This window comes from Pyrus communis, chromosome 8, assembly GCF_963583255.1.
Source record: "Pyrus communis chromosome 8, drPyrComm1.1, whole genome shotgun sequence".
Taxonomy (NCBI): Eukaryota; Viridiplantae; Streptophyta; class Magnoliopsida; order Rosales; family Rosaceae; genus Pyrus; species Pyrus communis.
This window is the reverse complement of record NC_084810.1, coordinates 23238525-23261905: the sequence shown is the minus strand read 5'-3', so window position 1 is coordinate 23261905 and position 23381 is coordinate 23238525. Positions and strand designations below refer to the sequence as shown.

At 38.6% G+C, this 23381-nt stretch overlaps 2 protein-coding genes across 2 annotated transcripts; both read right to left on the bottom strand.

The window, feature by feature from the left end:
• Nucleotides 1-200: 200 nt before the first annotated feature.
• On the bottom strand, nucleotides 201-10197 carry LOC137742571 (clathrin heavy chain 2-like). Its single transcript, XM_068482477.1, has 30 exons — nucleotides 9998-10197; nucleotides 9530-9734; nucleotides 9128-9216; nucleotides 8915-8993; nucleotides 8658-8785; nucleotides 8121-8219; nucleotides 7915-8023; nucleotides 7741-7820; nucleotides 7423-7650; nucleotides 7273-7338; nucleotides 6810-6926; nucleotides 6450-6647; nucleotides 6168-6284; nucleotides 5916-5975; nucleotides 5698-5784; nucleotides 5486-5569; nucleotides 5239-5373; nucleotides 5094-5156; nucleotides 4918-5022; nucleotides 4721-4833; nucleotides 4355-4607; nucleotides 4081-4217; nucleotides 3720-3998; nucleotides 2630-3632; nucleotides 1926-2411; nucleotides 1640-1810; nucleotides 1377-1562; nucleotides 1029-1151; nucleotides 838-948; nucleotides 201-765 (listed from the first exon to the last, which is right to left on the bottom strand). Exons 1-30 carry the CDS (start codon nucleotides 10040-10042, stop codon nucleotides 622-624), a joined length of 5100 nt encoding a protein of 1699 aa, XP_068338578.1. The 5' UTR covers nucleotides 10043-10197; the 3' UTR covers nucleotides 201-621.
• Nucleotides 10198-12700: 2503 nt separating this feature from the next.
• LOC137743270 (mitogen-activated protein kinase kinase kinase 18-like) lies at nucleotides 12701-14230 on the bottom strand. Its single transcript, XM_068483138.1, has one exon. The coding sequence runs from the start codon at nucleotides 14087-14089 to the stop codon at nucleotides 12707-12709; it is 1383 nt and encodes a 460-aa protein (XP_068339239.1). The 5' UTR covers nucleotides 14090-14230; the 3' UTR covers nucleotides 12701-12706.
• Between the last annotated feature and the right edge of the window lie 9151 nt (nucleotides 14231-23381).

Sequence of the window (23381 nt, the reverse complement as noted above, 5' to 3'; positions counted from 1 at the left end):
ATATATTGAGAAATGGACCCCGCAAAAAACATTTGTCAAAAGCATGAGTCTCCAAATCCTAGCCCATCATTATATTAAGTTATTAACCAAACCTTGTAGGTATTGATTATTGACCAACTAAATACATTTTTTGTGCCCTTCAGAGTTTAGGGGCCCCGGGGGTTGGGGGACAATCTTCAATAGTAATGGACAGAAATGCCTTGCGCACCAAGTGAGAAATGTTACTACAAGAATTTTACCAATGAAAAGTTTCTTGACACTAACAAGACCAAGTTCAAAAAAAATTCCTATACAGGTAGTAACAATGTTGCCACAACCATGGCCATGAATTACGTGCAAGCTCGGTTGCCATCCTACATCTCTCAAAAGGCCAAACAAAAAAGAATTGATACTGTAAATTCAAAAGAACTTCTAAAAACGTGACCATAAACACGCTGCATACGAAGATGTTGAACCGGCAAGAAAGTGGGGGAATAACTAGCTCAACCCTTCATTTCCCTCAACCATATGTGAAGTGTGAAAACGAATTGCCTTCAGCGTGATTGGAGAATTGCGGAAATTCTAGCTTTTAGCCAGTAGAAGTTGTTAGAGCACTCGTAAAACCTCAATCCGCCTCAAAATTTAGTAAGAGGGGCCCATTTGTGGCATTCCAAAGGGGGGCATTGGCGGCATTCCCATCCCTCCCATTGGTGGCATTGGTGGTGGAGCATAACCTCCCATTCCCGGTGGTGCAGGCAAAGCAGGAAGCAACTGAGCATACATATTCTGCAGATCGTGCAAAGACAATTAGTTTAAGAAATCCTCTCAACAAAACAAGGATAAAGCAAATAGAAATACCTGCTGAGCAACGAGTTCCTTCTCTTCTTTCTCTTTGGCTTTCACCTCGTTTTGAGCTTCAATTTTGTCCTTGATAAGTTCATCCACCTTGCCTGTGTACTCTCGGATAAACTAGAGAGAGCGAGAAGACTGAGTGAGGACCAATTGAAAGGTAACCAGTGGATAAAGGACAACAGAAATAAAAACATTACCTGCAGGAGGTATGGTAAGGCAAAATCAATTATATTGTTCATCCACGCAAGCTCAAGAGCAACATCTGGCCGGATCATATCATAACAAACAAATAGGCATGCAGCAAAACACTCTTTCTTTCCCTGCATATTCATTACAGAAGAACATGATCACAAAATCACATCAAAAATTAATACTTTACAAAGAGAAAGGGATGGAAGCATGGACTGAACCGCCTTCTTTAATTCACGAGGTGGGAAGAAGGAAAGAATAAATGAGTATGTTTGAGCAGTAAAATCCTTGCCTTATTTGGCGTGCATGAGCACTCTTAAATTAGAGCATAATTAGTGCATAAAAAGAACACAGACCTGCTCAATGAAATAGATAAGTAGTTCCTCCGAAAGTTCATGATCACCAGACTGTGAGCACGTCTCCATGCAATCTTTGTAATGATTGTCTTTCTTTGACAATGCAATGGATTGCTTCCATCGACCAGCTTTCTTGTAAATGTATGCAGCAACGCGTCTCATCTCAAGAAGCTCATGTTTCTCAAGCTGTTCATTTGCATCAATAACAAATAATTACATGTCTCAGTCAAATACTTCCGATGTATGAAAAACTTCAATCTCACCTTTTGAGCAAGACCTATCTGATCAAAGCTGTCGTGCAAATCTATTGATTCACGAAGCCTGTCATAGTCTTCCTCCTCCGTGTATATTTCATTTAGAGCTTCATTCACAGCAGCTACATTGTTGCTCTGAACTGCAACCATGTATGGCTTTATCAGACGGATGTGACCAGCCTGAAACCCAAAGGGATTGAACATGTAAGCACGAAAGAACCATTTACAAACCCTGGCAGAACAGAAACTTGGTAGCAGAGACCAATATAAAGGACGTCATGTGACAGAAGCAAACCTTTCTCATTATATCCACCACTCTGGTGTGATCCACACGAAGCGCAATCACATTAAGAACATCATTAATAACATCAGGATGTTCTTCCAAGTAGAAGTGCACAGCCCTATAGTAGAGTTCGACGCTCGCAACTTTGACAATAACATCCTTGAATTGCATGTGGTCCCATGCTTCAGGGGAGTGGTTCATTATGGTAGTTGCAGCATTATCAAACTCATCGTATTCGATATACAAGTATGTTAATTCTTTCCAGTGCTGCTGTTCATCACAAGCTCTAATAAGCTTAGGAATGTTGAGACGGGTACAGAATAATTTAATGTGCTCCATAAGCTTCTCAGGACGGTATCTTGCATATAAAACTCCTAATTCTGTAAAGATGCCCATATGTGCACGCTCCAATCCTAGCCCACTCTCCATGAGACTAATGAGCTCATTAAAGCATCCCCTGTTCTGGTAATACTCACAGACCTCTTCCAGATCATCCACCTAAAATTAAACATGCTGAAGTAAGAAATAATCAAAAGTATAATTGAGTAACTAATTAATTGTGTCCTATGGCACATAGACAGGTGCGGCAATCTGCAGTGCTTACAACTTAACAAAAACTTATTCAAAGAATACGCACCACCAATCTTGGGAGACATCTTAATAAACAAAAGCATTTCGTGAAGACAGGTGAAATTAACATAAACAGGAAATGCTACCTGGATAATGATGTTGAGTCCACAAATCTGAGCTAAGCGGAATTCCTCAGCATCCACACATGCAAAGCAAACAAACTTCCACGTTTTTGAGCTGTTAGCTTTCCGAGCTGCATCAACAGCACCTTGAAACTGATTTAGCTTCACAAGAGTGCATGCTAGTTTACCCCAGTTAGAAATGAATGCAAATATGATCTTGGCTGCTTCATATAGGGCTTCATCAAACAAGCGATCCCCAACATTTTGGAGATTGGCAACATTTGGCATAAGAATGAACTCTTCAATATCACCAAGCCGATCAATCTTAGCATAAGCATAAATAAGTTCACTGTCCACCTTCGGCTCCTTGGTCTTCTGCCTGACCATCAGAAGGTATCTTACCAAGTCATGATATACATCTGCATCCTCAGAAGCACGTATGACCTCCAAAAAGTGGGTGGCATCATCTGCATGGATGAATGACTCGATGGCATCACTCACTAATCCCTCTCGCAGTTGAGCCTTGGCCACCTGGCTCCAAACAGCATCTTCTTCAACCCGGAATGCAAACTCTACAGCTCGGTCAATGCTCTGTATGTTATCCAACAGGACATTCACTGCATCAACATTCAAATTGAACTTCTTGAAGATTGCAAATGCTTCTTCATACAACTGAGCTTCTACGGCCATTACTCCAACTGCAGGTCCATCGAAGTTGTCTAATCTATTGATGTAGTCCATGACTCTGGATGGATCAGCTTTGATGGCAGTCAGAATCAATAGATTCTGCAAATTGAAGTTCCCACTAAAAGCAGAATTTTGAAGCACTATCTTTTCAAGAAGCTCAATCAACTCGTGTGGAAGGTCTGCAGTCATAAATGCTTTTACAGCTGATGATACTTGCTCAGGACTCTTGCTTTCAGGCAAGGCAGTAGATACAACTTGATCGATTAGCTGCCTTCTATATTCATTTTCAGGATCAAGGACCTTAGCCCAGAGATCATCATCCATTCTTTCCACAACATATCTGACATGCACATATCAAGTAAATAGCATAAGGGAGCCACATAAAATCATGATCCAACATCTTACCAGCAAACAGAAACACACAAACCTGGCCTGGAGTTTGAACAAAGAATTTTTATTTGTAACGTTAACGAGTTCATCATCGCATTGCCCTCTACGGTATGCAACAACAGCAAGGGTAGGATCCCTTTTTTCACAATATTTACCAACAACACGAGAATCATAGTATGGGTTAGTTGTGAGAAAATGCTCAGGATTGTTGCCGCTATCTATGATGATTTTACCCAGAGCATTGTGGACATGTACATCTTGGCTTCCCTCACTCACAAGATGCTCCAAGAATTGGGTGAGCAAGCGAAGAAGATTCCTGCAAATAGAAATCACAGAAACGATAAGCAACTAATGTGAATGATGAAGGATAAACAGGGTCATAAAAGAGATCACTACACCTCTTTTCGCATTCCTCGACAAGGGGCTCAACCGGTAGAAGAGAACGAACTGATAGAATAAGACCTTTAATGAAATCTTCAGGGCATTCATCATCCAATAGCTGCCCTACAACTAAAGGAGCATTTCCTGGATTGACCTATCAAACCATAAAAGATATATAACGATTGATGCTCAATTTGAATATAACATTGACAAGGCATGAGAAAGCTAACAGGAAACCTGCAATTGGAAAGAAAGAAAGAAAAATGACATAAAGCCTCCAAGTATGAATACCTTTTGGACATAACCTTCAATGTAACGAAGCATATTGTTCGTATACAAATAATGGGTGAGATCTGGAACAAAGCCAAAACGATCACAGACATTAATCAGAGGACGTGCGTCTGGAAGCTTTGCTTCCATTAAAAAGTTCTTAGCTTTTTCAGGGTCATAAAAATTGGATTCCCGTGTCACACGCTCCACCTCCTTAATCTGTCCAGTTTTTGCAGCTGCTTCAATGTACTTGAAATGGATATCAGGATCCTCACTGTCCAGAAATGATGAATAAATGAAAGGGGCAAAGAGAAAAGAATCTCATAAAACTTGCGGAACAAATGAATGTAATCTTTAAACTTCTCTTCCACTTAAGGAAACTGATACCTGGAGCTCAAATATGCGCCTAGGAAGAAGTACAGCCCCTCATAGGACTTGAACTGCTCAAACAATTTTATGCATTTATCTACACCCAGTTGCTCAGAATACTCTTTGGCAGTCTGCACAAGATGATCAGGTAAGCCTCAACTTAATAAACTATGAAAGAGCAATACTGGTTAAAAAAAATAAAAAAAGCACTTTACCTGTACAATAATCTGAAGATTGCCCCTAAGATTGACCAGCAGAAGATCTTTCATGCACTCAAGAGCCCATTCTACAGAAAGAGTTCCAAAGAACTCGACAAGAGCCTAACACACATGGTAGTTAGAGATATACTACATCACATACTATCAAGTTACAAAGAAATTTAAGTGCCAACCTGAGGGTCAATTGCATGTGTGTTCACGATGACACGCTTGATATCAGGCAACTCAGTGTAGTGCTGCGCATTAAAGATACTATTGGTTAGGAAAAAAATTATCATTTTTAAATGAATATTCATTAGAATCCAAGAATTACTATACCTGTAGGGCACGCAAATACAAACCAGCTTTTTCACAAAGTTGACCAATACGTGGGCGATCGTAATGACTGAACATACCATTGGCCAATATAGCATCGGCAACATTTGGAAAAGTCACAAGATTGATTTCCAAAACCTAAGAAAAACATTATATGGAGCAGACATGTGAGTAAAAAAAAAAAAAAAAAAAAAAAAAAAAAAAAAAAGAAAGGGAAAAGAAATCAAAGTTTAGGAAAGGGATTATGAACCTTTGTCTGTAGGAATCCATGCTCAGGTAGATTCGGCTTCAGCACATCCAACAAAAAGGCTGTTGCCTCACGGATCAAGTTCCTCTGAAAAATAAAAGAAAATACACAATGACAAGAAGTCCCAAAACTCATTCTTCAGAAAAATAACAAAATGAAGAACATATTTCAACAAAAAATTGTTGACACAACATAAAGCAATATTTAATTTAAACCTGAAGGAACAGATCGGTGATGGTATTGTAGTCAATGGGACAACCTCCCTCCATTTGAGACATCATTAGAGCAAAATTAACAGCCCCCTGCCATCAAGATAGTTGAAGTTGTTCCAATGTCAGACAATTTAGCTCAACCCGTCAGAAGAGCATAGTAAATAGTTACAAAACCGCTGTAAAGAGAAAAGTGCCTCAAACTTTCAAAGAAATGCATGTACCTGGGGATCTGCCCGCAAAATTGTTTGGAGAAGGAACAAATAATCGGGTGTATATCCAACCTGTGACAATTTAAAAATCACAATTAGATAAAAATCCAGTAAGAGCTATTGGCCATGTTATTAAAAATCACACTACCAAAACTGACACAATAATAGTTTTCAGCCAGGATAATATTGCTGTTCAAAATGAGAGAATTTGAACAATTGTATGTCATTAAGATTCCAGTTCAAAGAAAAGCAAAGTTGTGTGACCTGCTTTGAGTATATTAAAATCTTGTCAAATTCCCTTCTCTCAGCAAATGCTGCAACAACTTTGGGAGTTGCCCGGGCTTTGATGTATATTTTCAAAGCGAGGTCATTATCCACTGTCTGCATTGTAAATATGTTTCATAATATTAGAATGACAATATAACTCATAAAAAAAATCAAGCGGCAGCAGACTCAACAATGCCATTGTTGAGTAAAAGTTGAAAAGAGCCCTCTAACATGATCCTCTCCTTTCTCTTTTAAGGTTAGCTCAATTTTGTTTCAAACCTTCACAAGATCTCCAAGCTCTTCACTACATTCTAGCTTGTCCTCTGCTAGCCAATTCTCCAAAAGATTCTTTTTGTTCTGATTTACAACTAAACGTGACAGTTCCAATGATTCATAAGCATTGAGTTTTCCTCTAGTTAAAAGAGTTCCAAAATACTGCAATAACGGTGGGGTTTGCCCAGCTTGCACAGGAACGCTCTGCAAAGAATAAATAAGGTGTGTAAATTAGATCCTGATTCAAAGATTACATAGTCTTGTAAAGGAAGCACAATACTTCCAAGGTAATCTAAAGGTGACACCGAGAAGCACAAGAAGTATGAAGAATATGTATATAAGCTGACAAATATCAGAATGCTATACCTGAAATTTAGCAACAGTATCAGGAGTACGGAGTATTCCCATTGGAGATTCCGCGGCAAGCTCTGCAGCCTCCTTATACTTAGTCTGAGAAAACAGTTCTTGGAACCGCTGGACAACCTGAGCACAACAACCATATATTGTAGTTTCAAGATATCACCAAAGTGCAAACAGAAAACAATTATGTATTCATATTCTCATACATTTTGAACACCCACAAAGACTTAAATTACTAAATGCACCATAGAACTTCCCAGGAAAAGGTTGTTTCCAGAGGGAATATAGGGATCTGATTTCTACATATCACTACATACTGATTTCCACACATATGGGGGAAAGACACGCACCACAAAAACCCACACTATCGTTACTGATTTCCTTCTTCGACACCAGAAGTAGTGACAACAACTAAGATAAACGTGCCAATTGTCAGAAAGTTATTACAAAAACCAACTGCAATCGTTACCAGGTCCTCGGCACCAGGAAGGTTTCCTCTTTTCGCAAGACTCACTGCAAGCCCCAAATTGTTCAACTGCAAAATCCCCAAACAATAAATTAAAGACCTAACACTTTCTTTCTCCAGTAGTCAAATGCACAAAACGACTCAAAAGCATACCTGACCACTAACAAAAGGTACAATTGTTTGTTCATTTACAGTGGCAAGTAAGACCTGGCCTCGCCTATTGACTGCATAAAAACCCCCAACAGTTGAAGCTTCAGCTGTCAAAAATATAGGATCTGGACTGATTCGATTTCTATAAACTGCAGTTGCTGTCTCTAGGTCATATACAAATAAAAGTCCAAGCTTTGTGATAACATATATCAACCCATACTTTTCCGATATCTGAAATTGAGAAGAGAAAAAAAGAATGTAGTTTGATTGATAGGTAAAACATATGGTCGAAATCAAAGTAATAACAGCCAAAAGTACGACCTGCATTGATACTGGAAAGTCATCAGCAAAATCCGGAGGAAAGAATAAATCTGCTTGCTTCTTAGTATATGATGGTTTTCCTGATGTCAATTCACAGTAAACGTTGGATCTGTGCGATGTGCACTAATATATTCTCAAATATTCTAAATGGAATCCGGTGAAGAAGCAATGTACCTGGCTGGGCACCAAGCTCAATTACATGCATCTTTGATGTAACCTGTCCAGCATTGGAGGACTTTGAGGCAAAACTAATAAGAATTGATGGATGCTCATTCCCAGGAACCTGCATGTAACAGAAAATTAAGTAAGAGAATATAGCACAGTAGTAAACCGCATATATTTAAGCCAAGAGAAAGTGAGAAAGAAGTATGGCACCGCACTTTATATGTGGCAAACGATGCAGCATGTGCTTCAAGAGCCTGACTACGTTTCTGTTCCACAGAAAAAAGCTGCATATTTCCTTTGACAAGTTGTGGCCTCTACAGTCATTTTGGCAGAAGCAATATGTTAATTGTTGAAGATGTCACTAAATCTGGTAAACCATAATTAGTTCCATTCTCGTTAAATTATATAAATAATGAGATAAAAGTAAATAAATAAAAAGAAAAAAAAAATCTTATTTTCAATAAAGCAATTACATACTTCCAAGTATCAGTGAGAATAAAACGGATAAAATGCTGAAGTATAATAGTGCAACTAGAACATCTTATCTAATCCCGGCTCCCATGAATTGAAAACAACACAACATTTTGACCACTCTTCTAAATCTTTTAGCAACTTCACAACAAAGTAAAATGAAAAAATAGCGATAAGAGGTCATGTCTAAAAATATTAACATAGAAAAATTATTTTCATACAGTTATGTACAATTATAAAGGTGCCAGTTCACACTAGCAAACAACAAGATAATCACTCACCTCTGCTGAACCAGGAGCAATTCCTATTAAGACCAACCACTTTTCCGAAGGATCACAACGGTAGTTGATTATTTGATTGTTTGCCAAATTAGCCGTCCGCTCAAAGACCTTTGTAGGCTCGGATTCACCTAAAAGTAAAATATATTTAAAACACGTGCAAAAATATAAGAGTAAAAAACCTCATGTGGAGAGATGACATAATGAGAAGAAAAAAAAATAAAAGAAACCAGATTCAAGGATTTGTAAAGACGTCTTACCTTCAATTAACCAATGATATACTGAGGTCTGTGTGACCAGACCCAGCATCTTTGGAGTAATCCACTTCCAAAAGACAATCTACAAAGAACGAAAAAAAGAGCAAACAGAAAAATTTAGGATTACAACCAGTTACCAAAATAAAATTATAAATAAAGATCTTTCACAGCATCAAATTCGACATTGTGAATGCCCTAAAGGGACAAGATCATCACCTGCTCAGGCATCTGATGTGATTTCATCTTTGCTTTCATTTCAATGTTAAATATTTGTAAATGGTCCTGAGTTGTTCCTTGAACTTGAGCTACACATTGAATTCAGCCATTGTAAGCAGGACAATCACCACAACAACTAATAATAAGAGAAAAAGACAATAAAATCAACAACTCAACACAAACTATGACGGTTTATAAACAATTCCACGCAAATAAAAAACGATTTCAATAATGCTCCACGCTCGCCAATTTACCAATCACAAAAAATGGAAATGCATCCAGCATATAACAGAAATCACACAGTTCCAATATACATTCAATTTCACAGTGATAAGCTGAAATTGCATTACTACACATTGGAATTGCATCACTACATTAATTTCAAGAATTCAAATCATATACCTTTTAAAGCAAGAATTCTGGAATTGGGATTCATCAAAGCCGAGTCGGCGGTAATGGGTCGACGCAATGGCTGCATGGGCATGCTCATATCGATGATAACGACGCTATTCTGCGGCGATGTCTCCCTAACACAAATGTACTTATCCGATTCCATAGTCACATGCGTAAACGTGATGAATTGGGGATTGATCCCAATACTAGGCAACTGAAAAACCACACAAAATTCAAATCAACAATCACCATCATCGCACTCGATCACTCAAGCGCATTGCCAAAAATCCAACAAAAAATACACAAACTTGCACAGATAAACGCCGGATTTATACATAATTCGCAAACGGGTCAGTGGGAAACAGAGTGAAAATGCAGTTCTCAAAAGGATCTAGATCGATCCAATGAGGCATGACCGACTGACGAAAACCCAGAAATGGTTTGATGAAATTAGGATCGAGATGAAGGTGGCATTACCGTTAGGGCCTCTTTCATCGTCATGGGGGCGTTAGCGGCGGCCATGGTGCCCGGGTCGGGGCTTCGGTAGGAGGACCCGATAAGCGGAGAAGAATGTGGCACAGCAGAACCTTCTGCGTGTGGATTTGCAGAGGAGGGGGAGGGGGAGAGAGAGAGTCTGTGCGGATCTTGTAGTATGGGAATGTATGCAGAAGAGGAGGAGCTATCGTATGCGTTTTTTGTCGCGCAAAATTTGTGAATCGATTGCTAAGTGGGGTTGTACGTTGAGAATGTCATGGGTTAGTCAAGTGCACTTGTCAACGTACAATACCGGATTGCATTTTTTGTATACATAATGCAACGGGTGATGTGTGCATGTCATATCGGTTAATGATTTTAATCTATTGTTTTTGTTTGTTTGTTTTATAAATACGTGTTTACATAATAAGTCATACAAATGTGATACATAAATATACTCTTCTTAGCATTACTTTAAATTATAAGAAAAAATATGGATGAGACGCTAGGTGTAGCGCTGTTTGGCAAGCCCATCTGTTTTGAAGAGTATACATGATGTTTTTCAGGTGCAATATATAAATTAAAATGCCTTTCGGGTTAAGTTATTAGGAATCCCTTTAAAGTGCTGATAATTGATTAAAATATGGAAGGAGAAAACCATTTACGATATGAAAGGATAATAGTAAAACTAAATGCACGTGTAAATTAGACCATTTGATCAATGCAATGCTAAGGGATGCAATGCTAAGGGCGTGTTTAAGTACAGTTAATGACACGTTAGGTAGTATTCAAGGTATGTTTACTTAAAATCAAATTATTAAGATATAGTACCATGCATTCCATATACATCATACATTCCATGGTTATTGGTCAAACATATTCATCATCGTTTGGTAGCAATGGGGGTCGTGGAATGTGAATTGTCAACCAATAGTAGCCAAAAATTGTTTAACGTTGAACAATTAATACATAGACTTGCTACTTAAGAAACCTCTAACCACTTTGTAGCTAAGAAACCCCACAAAACGTCATTTTTGTTTTGTTTTGTTTTGTTCTTTGAAGTAACTTTGTCAAACCGTTAAAAGAAGTTGTAAAGCAATGTTACTGTTTTAATTTTTTTGAGAGGGAGGAGAGAGTTGAAGAGGCTTTGTTTGTCAATAAATTGAGATGTATTGCGCAAAATGCAGCTATAACGTAAACAGTTAATCTAGTTGATCAAGATAGGGTGGTCATCTCTTCAACCTGGATTCGAGTCACTTCCCCAAAGATTAGTTTAGAATGTTGCATTATGAAAGAGGTTTTTTTCAAGAAAATAAAATATTTAGGGGAAGTTGGGCTTATTTCACAGGCCGATTGATTTTGCTGTGTGGGCTTTATGACCACTATGTGGGTACTCTTATAGTTTATGGGGTGCCCTTCTACGAAGTACGAGCTCATTGGGCTAGTTGTTTTTTCTTACTTTTCCGTGGCCCTTGGAACTATTTTTCATTTTTATTCAAAATAAATAACAGAATTGTTACAACAGTTTGCAATCAAATTAATTTACAGAATAGAGTAATAATTATTTTGGAAATATTTTTAAAATGATTGAAAACGTTTTTTTTTTTTTTTTTTTAAATTGAGTTTCAAAAACACTTGAAGTAATTTTCCAAGATTCACTTATATTTTTGCTAAAGGTTGGTACTAACAACATTTTTATTAAAAACGCTTTCAACATTGTAAAACACTTCCAAATGAACTCTAAGTGTTTGTCGTTTAATTAGTTAATTCTTTGCACTCAAAATTCCTAGCTTTAATCCCAGTATCGCCAAGAGAACATGCACACGAAACAATAATTCATTTAAACTTTGGTGTTTGACTTCAAAGTGTAGTGTTAACCGTTTCCAAAAAAAAAAAAACGTAGCGTTATCCAAACTGTGACATTATAGTGTTTGCAACCCATTATTAGATTGGAGAAATGATTTAGACGCATCATTTTTATCTTTTCTTGCACTTGTTTCTAGCCACATAATTCCATTGAGTCAATACACAATCATGGGAACTTTCATGGCCAAGTGAACCATGTCATACGTCAACAAGCAGTCATAGTCCTTGTCCAACTGTTTTGAAAAATCAAGTCGTTTGTTTGTAAATTGCAGTGCATCGTCTGCTCATTTTCCCACTTGCTTCTTCATCCTCAGGCCTGCTTCCATCTGTTGTTTACGATATATTAGCAAAATCCCGTCCTTATCAGCATCTGATAGCGTAACCTTGCTCCGATTTGCAACCAATTTTGAACCACTTGCAAACTCAACTCATCCCAATTGCTCTCACACTAGTCCACAAAAAACAAAAGGTACACAATATGATGATCTCTTAGAGTAGGCCTCGTAATTTCAGCACGATTCTTAACCTGACATGAAAATATACGAGAATAATAAATTTCAGTCAATCGATTAATGAGTCGAGTTATTATCGGATCACATGTTAAGATAACGGGTTTGCATGTCACAACCCATTAAAATAACAAATATATCATGAAAATGATACGAACATGATAAATACGACTTATTTGCCAGGTTATTTTTAAAGTACAAATACGTATTGAGCAAAAATATTTAGAAATAAGTCAATATTGCCCGGTGGTTTAGAGACTACTTAGACGTAGTACGCTCGTGAAGAAGTAGTGCTACACTAATAAAAAAGATTATGACCCAAACCAAAAAATAAAATTTAACAACATGCTCCATGCCAGGATAATGATATATAAAGAATATAACAAATAAATAGGATTCGTAATTTATTAAGGAATATCCCCAAATAATATAAAAATAATAATAATCTGCTTCTACACAAATTAGACAAGCTTTGACAATCCCTTGCTCTAATTTCTACCCTTTCCACCGCCATATATTCCATTTTCGAACCGCTGGCGTCAACCGCGCACCAGCCACAGTAATTAACACCCCGCTCCACTGAACCACCGCCACTAAAGCTCTCAATTTCCAACTCTACCCCTCCACAATCCGAATTTTCCCCGCCGCTTGTCCCTTCTTCCTCGCAAGAGCTCCCGCCACCTGAATAATTCCTCACCACCGTCCATCCATCCGATTCCCAGTTTGCCCCTCCCATCGTCGCCAATTTACCTATTCTATTCATGGCAGAAACCTCGTACTCCTCATCGTCCTCGTCATCCTCAACGTCCTCGTTTTGATCACCGAACTCGGAGTTAGGCCAGTCGAGAACGCAGCGAGGTGACGAGTCGGCGGCGACCGCATTTGGAGAGAGGGAAGCCAAAAATGGATGCTGCAGCAACTGATCGCAGCTCCACCGCTCCTTCGGGTCCCTCCTCAGACACTTGTCGAGAAAGTCGCGACCAGTTTCCGATAACCGGCTCGGGAATCGGGGCAACCCGTCCGAAACCCCGATCCGAGCCAGCGTCTCCAACCCGCGATCCTCCCACGCAGGCTTTCCGGTCACCATCTCGATAACCGTGCAGCCTAACGACCATACGTCGGACTCCGGTCCCTGATATTTCCCGTTAATCACCTCCGGTGCCATCCAAAGCGGACTTCCTCGTCGTGTGATCCTGGCCGTACACGTGTCCTCCGACAAGATAATCGCAGAACCGAAATCGGCGAGCTTGGCTTGGTTAATCGCGGGGCCCACCAGGACATTTTTACCCTTGACGTCGCAGTGAACAATGCCCTTCGAGTGAACGTCCCTCAGCGCCGCAACGACGCACCAAACGCGCGACCGCAGCGTCGTTTCGTCCACTTCAGCATCTACTGCCGTGCCACCTGGCAAGTACTCCAAGTGGAGGTTCCGAAACGACGTCGCGGAACCGCTCCCCGGTTCGCACGACACGTCGTCGCAGAGGTAACTGACGACGTTCGGAGAGGATAGCGACCGGAGAATTCGAATTTCGTTCTCCAGCGCCTCTAGCTGGCCGGGAAGACACGCGGCTTGATCGACGGATTTGACGGCGAAGACACGACCGTCCGGTTTGCTGACCCCGATGCTGACGGTGCCGAACGACCCTCTTCCTATGCATTTTCCTCTTACCCAAGAAACCGTGTCGTGAGAATGTTGAGAGTTTGAGTTCATTTTCCCCATGTCGGAATTTTTTTTTTTGTGTTTTTCTTGTATCTTTCGATTTGGGTCCAACTGGGTATTTATATGTGCGGGAGATCCAAACGAACGTTCGTAGCTTTTTAATCTTTTAATTTTTAATTTGTGGGAAAAGATAAAAGGAGAATTTTTTCTGTGAGGGTGACTAAGGAGAAAGTTTTCCTTATGATCGGAATACGGAAAGTACATAATGTGTTTTTATATGAGTGGTGTGAAATTTTATTTTTTAAGTTATTAACTTTTTAACACACATATCTCACAATTTGTATAATAATACGTGATGTATCATCCTATGTACCGGTCCTATCAAAAAATCTCTTGTGACCAAGGGGTGTGCGATGACGTCAGTGAGGCATCTTTGCCTCTTGGTTTGTGTTCACGTAGAGTATGGATAGTGGGGTGGGGGAACGTACTAGGATTGGGGAGGTTTATCCTTATCCAAATAACCGAATTTGTGTCTGTTTTGATCTCGGGCCAAGTGTTTAATCTCCAATTGCATACGTCGTATGTGGATGCCTCGAAGCCAATTCATGTGGTGAATTTTGATCTTGGACTAGTGTCGGTAACCAAAGTTAAAAATTTGTGAATTTTCGTTGGACTTACGTTTAAAAATGGTACATGAAGCACACAGATGAAAGCAATAGACACACCTTAAATGATATTTCTTCACCATGTGCCAGGAAAAAGTCTTTTTTGTGGTTGAAATTGGTGATCGGTCTATTTAAAAGTTTTAAGTTTTGGCCTAGCTAATGATGAGATGATGAGGTCACACTCGGTTCGTCATTGTTTGAACTCCAAACCGAACCGAATCAAAATTGAATTGAATGCAAATTGATTTGAAAAAATTTTAAAAAAATAAATCGAACCGAACTTTATAATAACTTTAGTTCAATTTTTGATTTTGATAAAAAATGAAACCGATTGGAACTGAATTCCGTAACTACCGGGCCTCGCCGCCAACTTATTGTTCTTTTTGTGTTTTGTTTTCCTAACGAAAAAAGAAAAAGGAAAAATAGAGTGGGGGGTGATGGGGTGGCGGAAGGCATTGTGGTTAGGTGGGCAACAAAATCCGGACCCTTTGATTCGTTGACTTAAAACTATATTCCCATGGTCTTGCTGTTGCAGCTCCATTGAGTATTTATCCAATAATACTTATAACTGCCGAGGCTGCATGGACATTGATGCGGACGTGTTGCACAGGATGACAATTAAACAAATAGTTCCTTTCTTTTTTTTCTTGTTTTTTTTTTGTTATTTTGTGAACGTTAGAGAGGTGGAAAATTGGTCGCCAAACGTATTGGGAGCGGGTGGGCGCTCAACGCATCACGGAGACATGGACAACTTCAGAAGAGGCACAACTGTTTTGACGGTGACGTGGTGGGAAATCGTTGGTCCACGACGGCACGAGATAACTTGGTCGGCAACAAAGAAGAGGAATGAGGATCATTTCCGGATTTTCTTTGTGAGATCTCGAGAACCCTCAAATTATATATGTTTATCGTACATCGTATGGTTAAAAATTATTTAAAATATTTTTATTTAAAATTAAATATGAGTAGTACTTGATAAAAATTAACTGCACAATATACGATAAACGAACACAATTTAAAAATCTCTAGAATTTCCCGAAAAATATCCAGAGACGATCCTCGTTCAAAGAAGGGATGCTTGCGGGTGGCAGCGAGAAAGAAAGTGAGGGAGGAGTCTGGTGATGACGTGTCGTTATCGCGGTTCATGGAAAATACTTTGGATTAAAATAATGTGGGGAATGACAAATTGGCATAAAGAGAGCAGCCACCAGCCAGCTATCCATATCAAATCGAATCCTGTGGAAAAGGACGAGGGGAAGGGAACCCATAACATGAAATGATGAAACACATTCTGTGGCTTTTGGCACTTTCCTCATCTTTCTATCTTTCTAACTTGTTGGCACCATCATTTGGGACAAACTACGTCAAAATTAAAAATGAACAACAATTTAGCAGACAGTTTGTAATTCAGTTGATTAAACGGTTTTGTTTTTAAGATTTATTTGTAGTTGAGATTTTACAACACGGTATGTTTAATCAACATTGCTTTTATCGAATCAAAAGAAATCTTAACTATTCACAGTGATATATATTCCGGACTGTATACAAGATTCGCCCTTTTTGTTTCATAGTAGAAGGATAAGGGCCAAAATAGTAGACAACAGTATAAATTTGGTGATTGACAAATATGGGGAAGCTTCAAAAACAGAAGAAATCTCACACGGAGTTGGGTTCTTTTGATAAACTTTAGTTCATCAAGAAGTAACCGAGCAAGTAGCAAGAAGTTTCGTGAGCAATCTTTTTTGGTGTCACATGTGACATGTTAAAGCTATATGATTAAATTATTCTTTTTACGAGAAACTTTTTAGAGCGTTAGAAACACAGCTTGAAATATTAAATGTCATACACTAAATTAAATTTTTAATCAATTATCCTATTATATGTGGTTTTTTGGACCGTATCTCTAATACATCAAAAAATCTTATTATATGTGGTTTTTTGGACCGTATCTCTAATACATCAAAAAATCTATTTCCTCTTACAATGAGGTTCATGGGTTTCCAGCCACGTGTTCCAAAGTTTGGTTCAATGTAAAAGTTGGTGCAAGCTTTTAAGCATAGGAGAAGTAGGTGTAGAAAGGCAAGGCCAAAAAGGGAGTAAGGATGTAAAGGTTCGTCGATGAAACTTCAATTTTTGGGAGATTGCCTTAAAGGGAAAGAAAAACGTGTCCTTTTTTGCTTAATGATATATGGCCAGCAGCTCATGTGTAACATCTCTCCAAAGTGTCCAACCAAAACCATACACGGACCCAAGAATCATTTCTCCAAAGTGTTTCCTTTTGCTTGGCCGTTGATTGTTATTACGTGTCAGAAAAATCGATGATTATGAGAACAATTAATTAAAATTATCATGATAGACCGTACATTGACTTAATACATATATCGCCAAACAATCTTTGATCTGATTTATCATTTTTTAATACATGATCTGATAGCTAACAGAGAATGAATGGTTTTGATCATAACATGTGTATAATAAAAATTCGTTAATTACAACATAGTCCACAAGGAGACACACCTCTAAAATAGTGAAGGAAGTTTAGGATCTACCATAAATCAATTGACCATGGGGAGTAGCCTAACATAATTACTTAAAAGCTCATGTAAAGTCCCTCCTTTTATATGTCGGATTCATCTCAACACAGCCTCTCACATGTTTCGAATTTTTAAGCGAAACACGCGTACAACACAACTGAGGTGACACATAGCACATGCAGCCGTTAGGCTTTGTAGATGGTACAACTTGCTCTTATACCATGACGGAAGTTGAGGTTTCATCATAAAACCAATTGGTATAGTAGCTGGAAGTGTTGCATATTTGTTTGAAGCCGATGATTAACCACCATAATGCCAATTTTCGACTTTAAGATTATACAATCTAGTTATAGTAGCTGGAAGTGTTGCATTGTTTATAGCCTATGATTAGTTGTATATAATTATAATTAACAAAAACGTTGTGTTTGTTTTTTCAATTGTTTTTGAAGTGGTTGATAATCTGATACATACAAGGTTTAGTTTAAGTCCAAGTTTGTTCCGATGGTTCGGACCAATGTCGTTCAAGTCGATGACAATGCAACATGCATGAACCCAAAGACGATTCCATCTTTTGCGGCTGGCATGCAGTCCTCACAACTCACAATACTTCCTCTTCTTTGTCATTTCATAGCTAATGAGGTTCATGCATGCACGCATTGTGTTAATGAACCCTACCAATTGCCAACAGAATCACAATCCCCACAAACCCCAAGTTTTGATTTTGACAGATGATAGGATATTTAGAAAGATGCTTTATGACGGATCGTCAATCCATTCACAATAATTTACAATTTAATACAGAATATATCATAAAAATATCGTCTTTATATTTGCGTGAATGAACATAATATCTTACACAATCAAATGAAAACTGAGTGCTGTTTGGGTACTTGGTCATGTGTCACAACATCCCCCTAAGATCCAAATTAACGTTTTAAAGACATGAACTCAAGTATAGGCTTAATTATACATATGCCCCTTAACTATATCTCGTTTCATGTATGTTGTTTGAAACTCAATTGACTTAGTTTATTTGGTTCCAAAGGTGACATTATGTTAATGGTGATCCTAAATAGAGCATTTATTTAAATCATATTTTGTAAATCACATGATGTGGCAGTTGATGATTGGACTCATTCTTAAATTTTTAAAGAAAAAATCCAATCATTAACCGTCGCATCCTTTGACATACACAATATGAAACATTTTTCTTCTAATAACCATAAACATTTTCCGTTAGAATTGATGATGTGACACATACAACAATGGTAGTTCTTCATTGCCCCAACATGTAAAGTATGAACCAATGAATGATCCGCATGTAGATCAAGAAACCAAAGCGAGTCAGTTTCAATTGACTAAGAGAAGCACGAATTATAGTTCAGACCTCGTCAAAGTGTAATTAAGCCTTAATTACGTGAGTACTTGAGAGTTCGTGCATTTACTTAACAGTTCATGCATCTTTTTCCTTTCTAGATACGAAGTAACTAGTAAGTACATGACATGATCTGGCTGCATTAGAGACATATACAATGCATGTAATTAGGATTTTCTAGTGGAATTTGATTGATAAATTAGGTATGATGTTTGGTACAACAAAATCACACCGTGATTGGTACTGAAAAGTCCAAGGGGAAGCCAACCTGGGCTTTTTCTAGGAGAGGGTACCTACATTTGTTTAGCTTTTTTTTTTTTTTTTTTTCCTAAAAATGAGGGGACAACTGGTGGTAAGTTACGGTTATTCATCCATTCTGGGGACCGTGAACACTCACAGAGGCATTTCAGCCTCCCCCTGGCCATAACTCTAGCTTCCACACCAACAGTGGGTTTCGAACTCGAGACCTCCAATTTTTAGTTTTAAGGAAGTCTCGTAATCCGTCATTTACTACTAGGCCACCAGCTCGTAGTTCATTTGTTTAGCTATTTGATTATCTACATTTTTGTTCAGTTTTATGATTTTTATTTAATGAACTATAGTAGCTTGCAATTTTTACCGAATCGGAGTTGATTCCAACTCGTTCTAAGTTCAATTTTAAATCGATCTGAGTTTGTCGTTCCTTTGTGGATCCTCTAGTGAGCAAATTTTAGGTTTTGGTGATAGCAACATCGTAGATGGGGTGAGTTTAAAATAATGAGGTATCCAACACATTGATAATATCTATTAGCATATCAACAACATTATGAACATATAGATGTTTACACATTATAGACATCGTGTGAACAATATTTACACTGCATGTCAATACTATATATATGGTATTTACGTTATATCAATTATCTATGTAAGGGTACTTTAGACATTTTACTCTTTCAACACTTTGTCGTTCATGTCTTTTCCATCTTTCTTTCTATTTTAACACTTTGTGTTTGAGATCCTTGTATTATAGCTAATTTCCTTATTAATATTTATACACGACTAATAACATGAGGAAATGTAACGACTGTTTTGGATCTCTTTTACTGATCACCTTGAAGACTGCCGCTTTAATAAAGGTGGGTCTAATTTCTTCTTCAAAAAGATAGATATAGGATCAATGAAGCCGTTATTTACACGTACGTTTTGAAAAGACATATATAGAAAAGAATCATGATCCTAACCAGTCTTATTTAGGATAGGAAACCACAATTTTGCCTATGAATATAATATATAGCAAGGTCCACACTTATTAGACAAAATGTGAATAATTGCGGTACAAATAACATTATTCAAACGTAATACACTATTTGTGCAACAATGAGTCCCACTTCGGGGTTTATTGGAATTTCAAAATAGTAAAAGAATTTTATAAAAGTAACTTGAAAAAATAAATGAAGATTAGCATTACTATACTCTAAAGTTGAGGGCCTAATTTTGGATTATTTACGATTTTGCCATTCCTCGGAAAAATGGTCTTGGGTTGCCGCAGTTGGGCTGCATGTGGGCTGCGCACAGGGTTTTGGAGGCCTGCACTCAAAATGGCCCAAGGCCTGTAATCATCTATGTGAGTATCCGTACTCCTCTTTGTCTGAGTATCTGTACCAAAGGGTAAGCTTTTTGCTTTAGCACACTATGTACCCATTTTTCATTTTTTTCACGTATCATGGTACATTTGAAAAATAGAATTTAGTGGTACCTTTTCCTTTTAAAGGATAGTTTGTATTGGGTACATTTCAATTTACCATTGGTACGTTTCAAGCCGATATATTAGTATGTTGCAAGTTTGAATGGTACGTTTCAAGTTGAAATGGATACATTTCAATTTGAAATTGTTACGTTTTAATTTGAAAAATAAATTGTATCTCTGTTTTGATGAATTGGTAAGAGAAACGAAAAAGTAAGAAACGTGTGTCTCTGATTTTTAGTGGAGATAATAAGAATTAATAAGTGATATCAAAAGGATAATCATCTATGTGAGTATCCGTACTCCTCTTTATCTGAGTATCTGTACCAGAGGGTAAGCTTTTTGCTTGAGCACACACTATCGACCCATTTTTCATTTTTTTTTCACGTACCATGGTACATTAGAAAAATATAATTTAGTGGTACGTTTTCCTTTTAAAGGATAGTTTGTATGGGGTACATTTCAATTGAACATTAATATTGTTGATGCACATTTCCGCCGTCTTCACTATTGACAAAAATGCACTTGCAAAACAATCAACACCTTTGATCAAAGACCTGAGCCTCATGCGCCCACAAGATTTTTTTTTTGGGGGGGGGGGGGGGGTGGGGGGGGAGGGGTTGGGGGGGTTAGGTCAACAGATCTCTGATGCCTAAGCTAGTTTCTCTGAGAGAGTAAGGTGTTTAGGGCTTTTTTTAAGGATTAGCCAAAGCTCTCAAAATTTGGTAGAAATATGGGGTATTTATAGAGATAGGGCCGGCCATAGTGTTTAATGGAGAGATATATTCTAAATATTCCCAAGATATTAAATAGGAAATAACATCTTGAGATAATGGTGTAATTATCCCTAATTGATTTAAATTAGGATTACTTACTTGATTGGAGTCAATTTTCAATTGGGAATGTATTAAAGATAGGATTTGGGTAATTAATCCTTATCTTTAATTCCTTGCCAGGGGCAGGTAAGCTGTGGGCAGTCGTACTCAGTTGTTGAGACCTCTAGGGATGTGAGCATCTGAGAAGCCTGCCCATTTATTGGGGTCAATCTTGTCTTTCTTGAATAAAAGTCCATGTATTGCCTTTAGATTTTTTGGGATTATTTTAGGTTCCACAAATGCCTCCACACTTACTTTGCTGCATGCAAAAAAAGGATAGTAGGTGTAGGAATCCCAAGCTGCTTAGGCTTGTAGAATTGTTTCCCAATTTGAACTTGATATTCTTTCTTGATTTGGATATAGACTTCTTCCAGGAAAAGAAAAATAATTGCCCCCAATACCTATTTAATTATACCTTAAGCAGGGGATTAAATAAATTTGGAGAACAATCATTATTCCAACAAGGAAGAGAAGCCAGAGGAAATTTTTATTCCCTCTCCCCTAGCGTTCTTCTTTTCTTGTCCTTGCAAAGAGTCGTTTCTCATTGTTCTTCTTCTTCTCTGCGCCGCACCAAGGTAAGAAAAATTTAAATTTTCTTTTTCTTGAATTTTTTGGAAGTCTTGAGACTTAAAAAATTGGCTCAGTGGGTGCCAAAAAGGTGTAAATGGTGTGGCAGGGATGCCACGGGGCTGCAGGTAGTGCGGCGAGAGGGTCGGCTCGGCTTGGTCGAGGTGTCGGCGTCACTGGGGTGCTAAAAGGTTGGCACATGCCGGACCTTGTAGGCTGCTGGGCAGGGGCCTGTCAGCAGAGAGGCGAGAGAGAGGGAGAGTTCGGCTTGGGCCGGCTCTCGGTCTTTGGTGGCCTGGTTCGCATAACTCAGCCTTGCTTCTTGGGGCGTCTAGCGCGCGAGCGGAAAGGGAAGAGGAGATGTGGGCCTCCCCCCCGCGTTGGGTCAACCTGCATGCAAATGAGAGAGGGCCGAGAGGCTTTGGGCCTCACTAAGCTGCTTGGCGCGCGAGGAAGAGAGAGGGGAAGGAGGCGCGGGCTTCCCCCTATGCTGGGCTGAAACAGCTTGGGCCGTGGAGTGTTGGGCGCGAAGAGAGCATGAGGGCCATGAGGCCTGGCACGGGGGTGCCGCACTTGCGGTCCTTTTTTTTTTATTTTTTATTCTCTTATCGTGTGCTGCCTTCTAAATATTTTTCCTCATACTTTTTGCAGAGACTTTAAGATGTCTTCCTTTGATCGCAAGAGTGGCGAATATCCTCCACCCTTGTACCGTCAAGGTGGTTCTTTTGGCAAGGTGGGCTATTTCAAAGCTGCGCATGTCAAAATTAATTCCGACAAGCTATTTCAGGATTTTCTTAATGCATACAAGCATGCGATTCCGTTTGGTTTCCCATATTTATACCAAACAAATGTATAATAATAGAAAAAATTAGTAAACATCATACATCAAATTATATTTGCCTATAGTGAATTTCTGCATACATTCATTGTTGGAACCCCCAGTCCCACATCAGACAGAGGGAGAAGAGAAGAGTGCTTTAAATAGAAATACCCCTCTCTAATTAACACCGAGGCCTTTTGTGATAAAACCCCACACCTGAGGATTGTGCAGGTGGTTAAGTGGGGACAGTATCGGTGTTGTTGGAGTAGGCCCTCGGCCCGTCGACCTGAAAATTTCCACTTGGTATCAGAGCGTGTCTTATCTAGTTCCATTCCTGATATTTCTTTTAATTTTGATTCTCATTGTGATGTCTGTCCAGTAGCCAAAAAAACAAGGTTACCTTTTCCCTTAAGTTCTACTTTTAGTCTGCAACCTTTCGAGTTAATACATTGTGATATTTGGGGTCCGCATCGTTTGCCATCTTCATCAGGTGCTAAATACTTCTTAACCATAGTTGACGATTACTCCCGATTTACTTGGCTCTTTCTCATGAATTTAAAATCTGAAACACAAGAGAAAATCAAACTGTTTTTTGCTTATGTCAACACTCAATTTCAGCGTCAAGTTAAACAAGTACGCACTGATAATGGCGCAGAATTCATATCCATGCGTTCATTTTTTGCCAACTCAGGCACTGTTTTTCAACATACTTGCCCACACACACCTCAACAAAATGGGGTGGTGGAGCGTAAACATCGACACCTCCTTAATGTAGGTCGCGCACTTCGTT

Excerpts from the sequence above, each read along its gene's own strand:
- LOC137742571 (XM_068482477.1), bottom strand. The coding sequence starts at position 10,042 with ATGGCCGCCGCTAACGCCCCCATGACGATGAAAGAGGCCCTAACG. Across the intron at positions 6,648-6,809 it reads ATACTGTTGCTAAATTTCAG|AGCGTTCCTGTGCAAGCTGG; the intron begins GTATAGCATTCT and ends TATTCTTTGCAG. Across the intron at positions 4,608-4,720 it reads GGCGCATATTTGAGCTCCAG|TGAGGATCCTGATATCCATT; the intron begins GTATCAGTTTCC and ends ATTTCTGGACAG.
- LOC137743270 (XM_068483138.1), bottom strand. The coding sequence starts at position 14,089 with ATGGGGAAAATGAACTCAAACTCTCAACATTCTCACGACACGGTTTCT.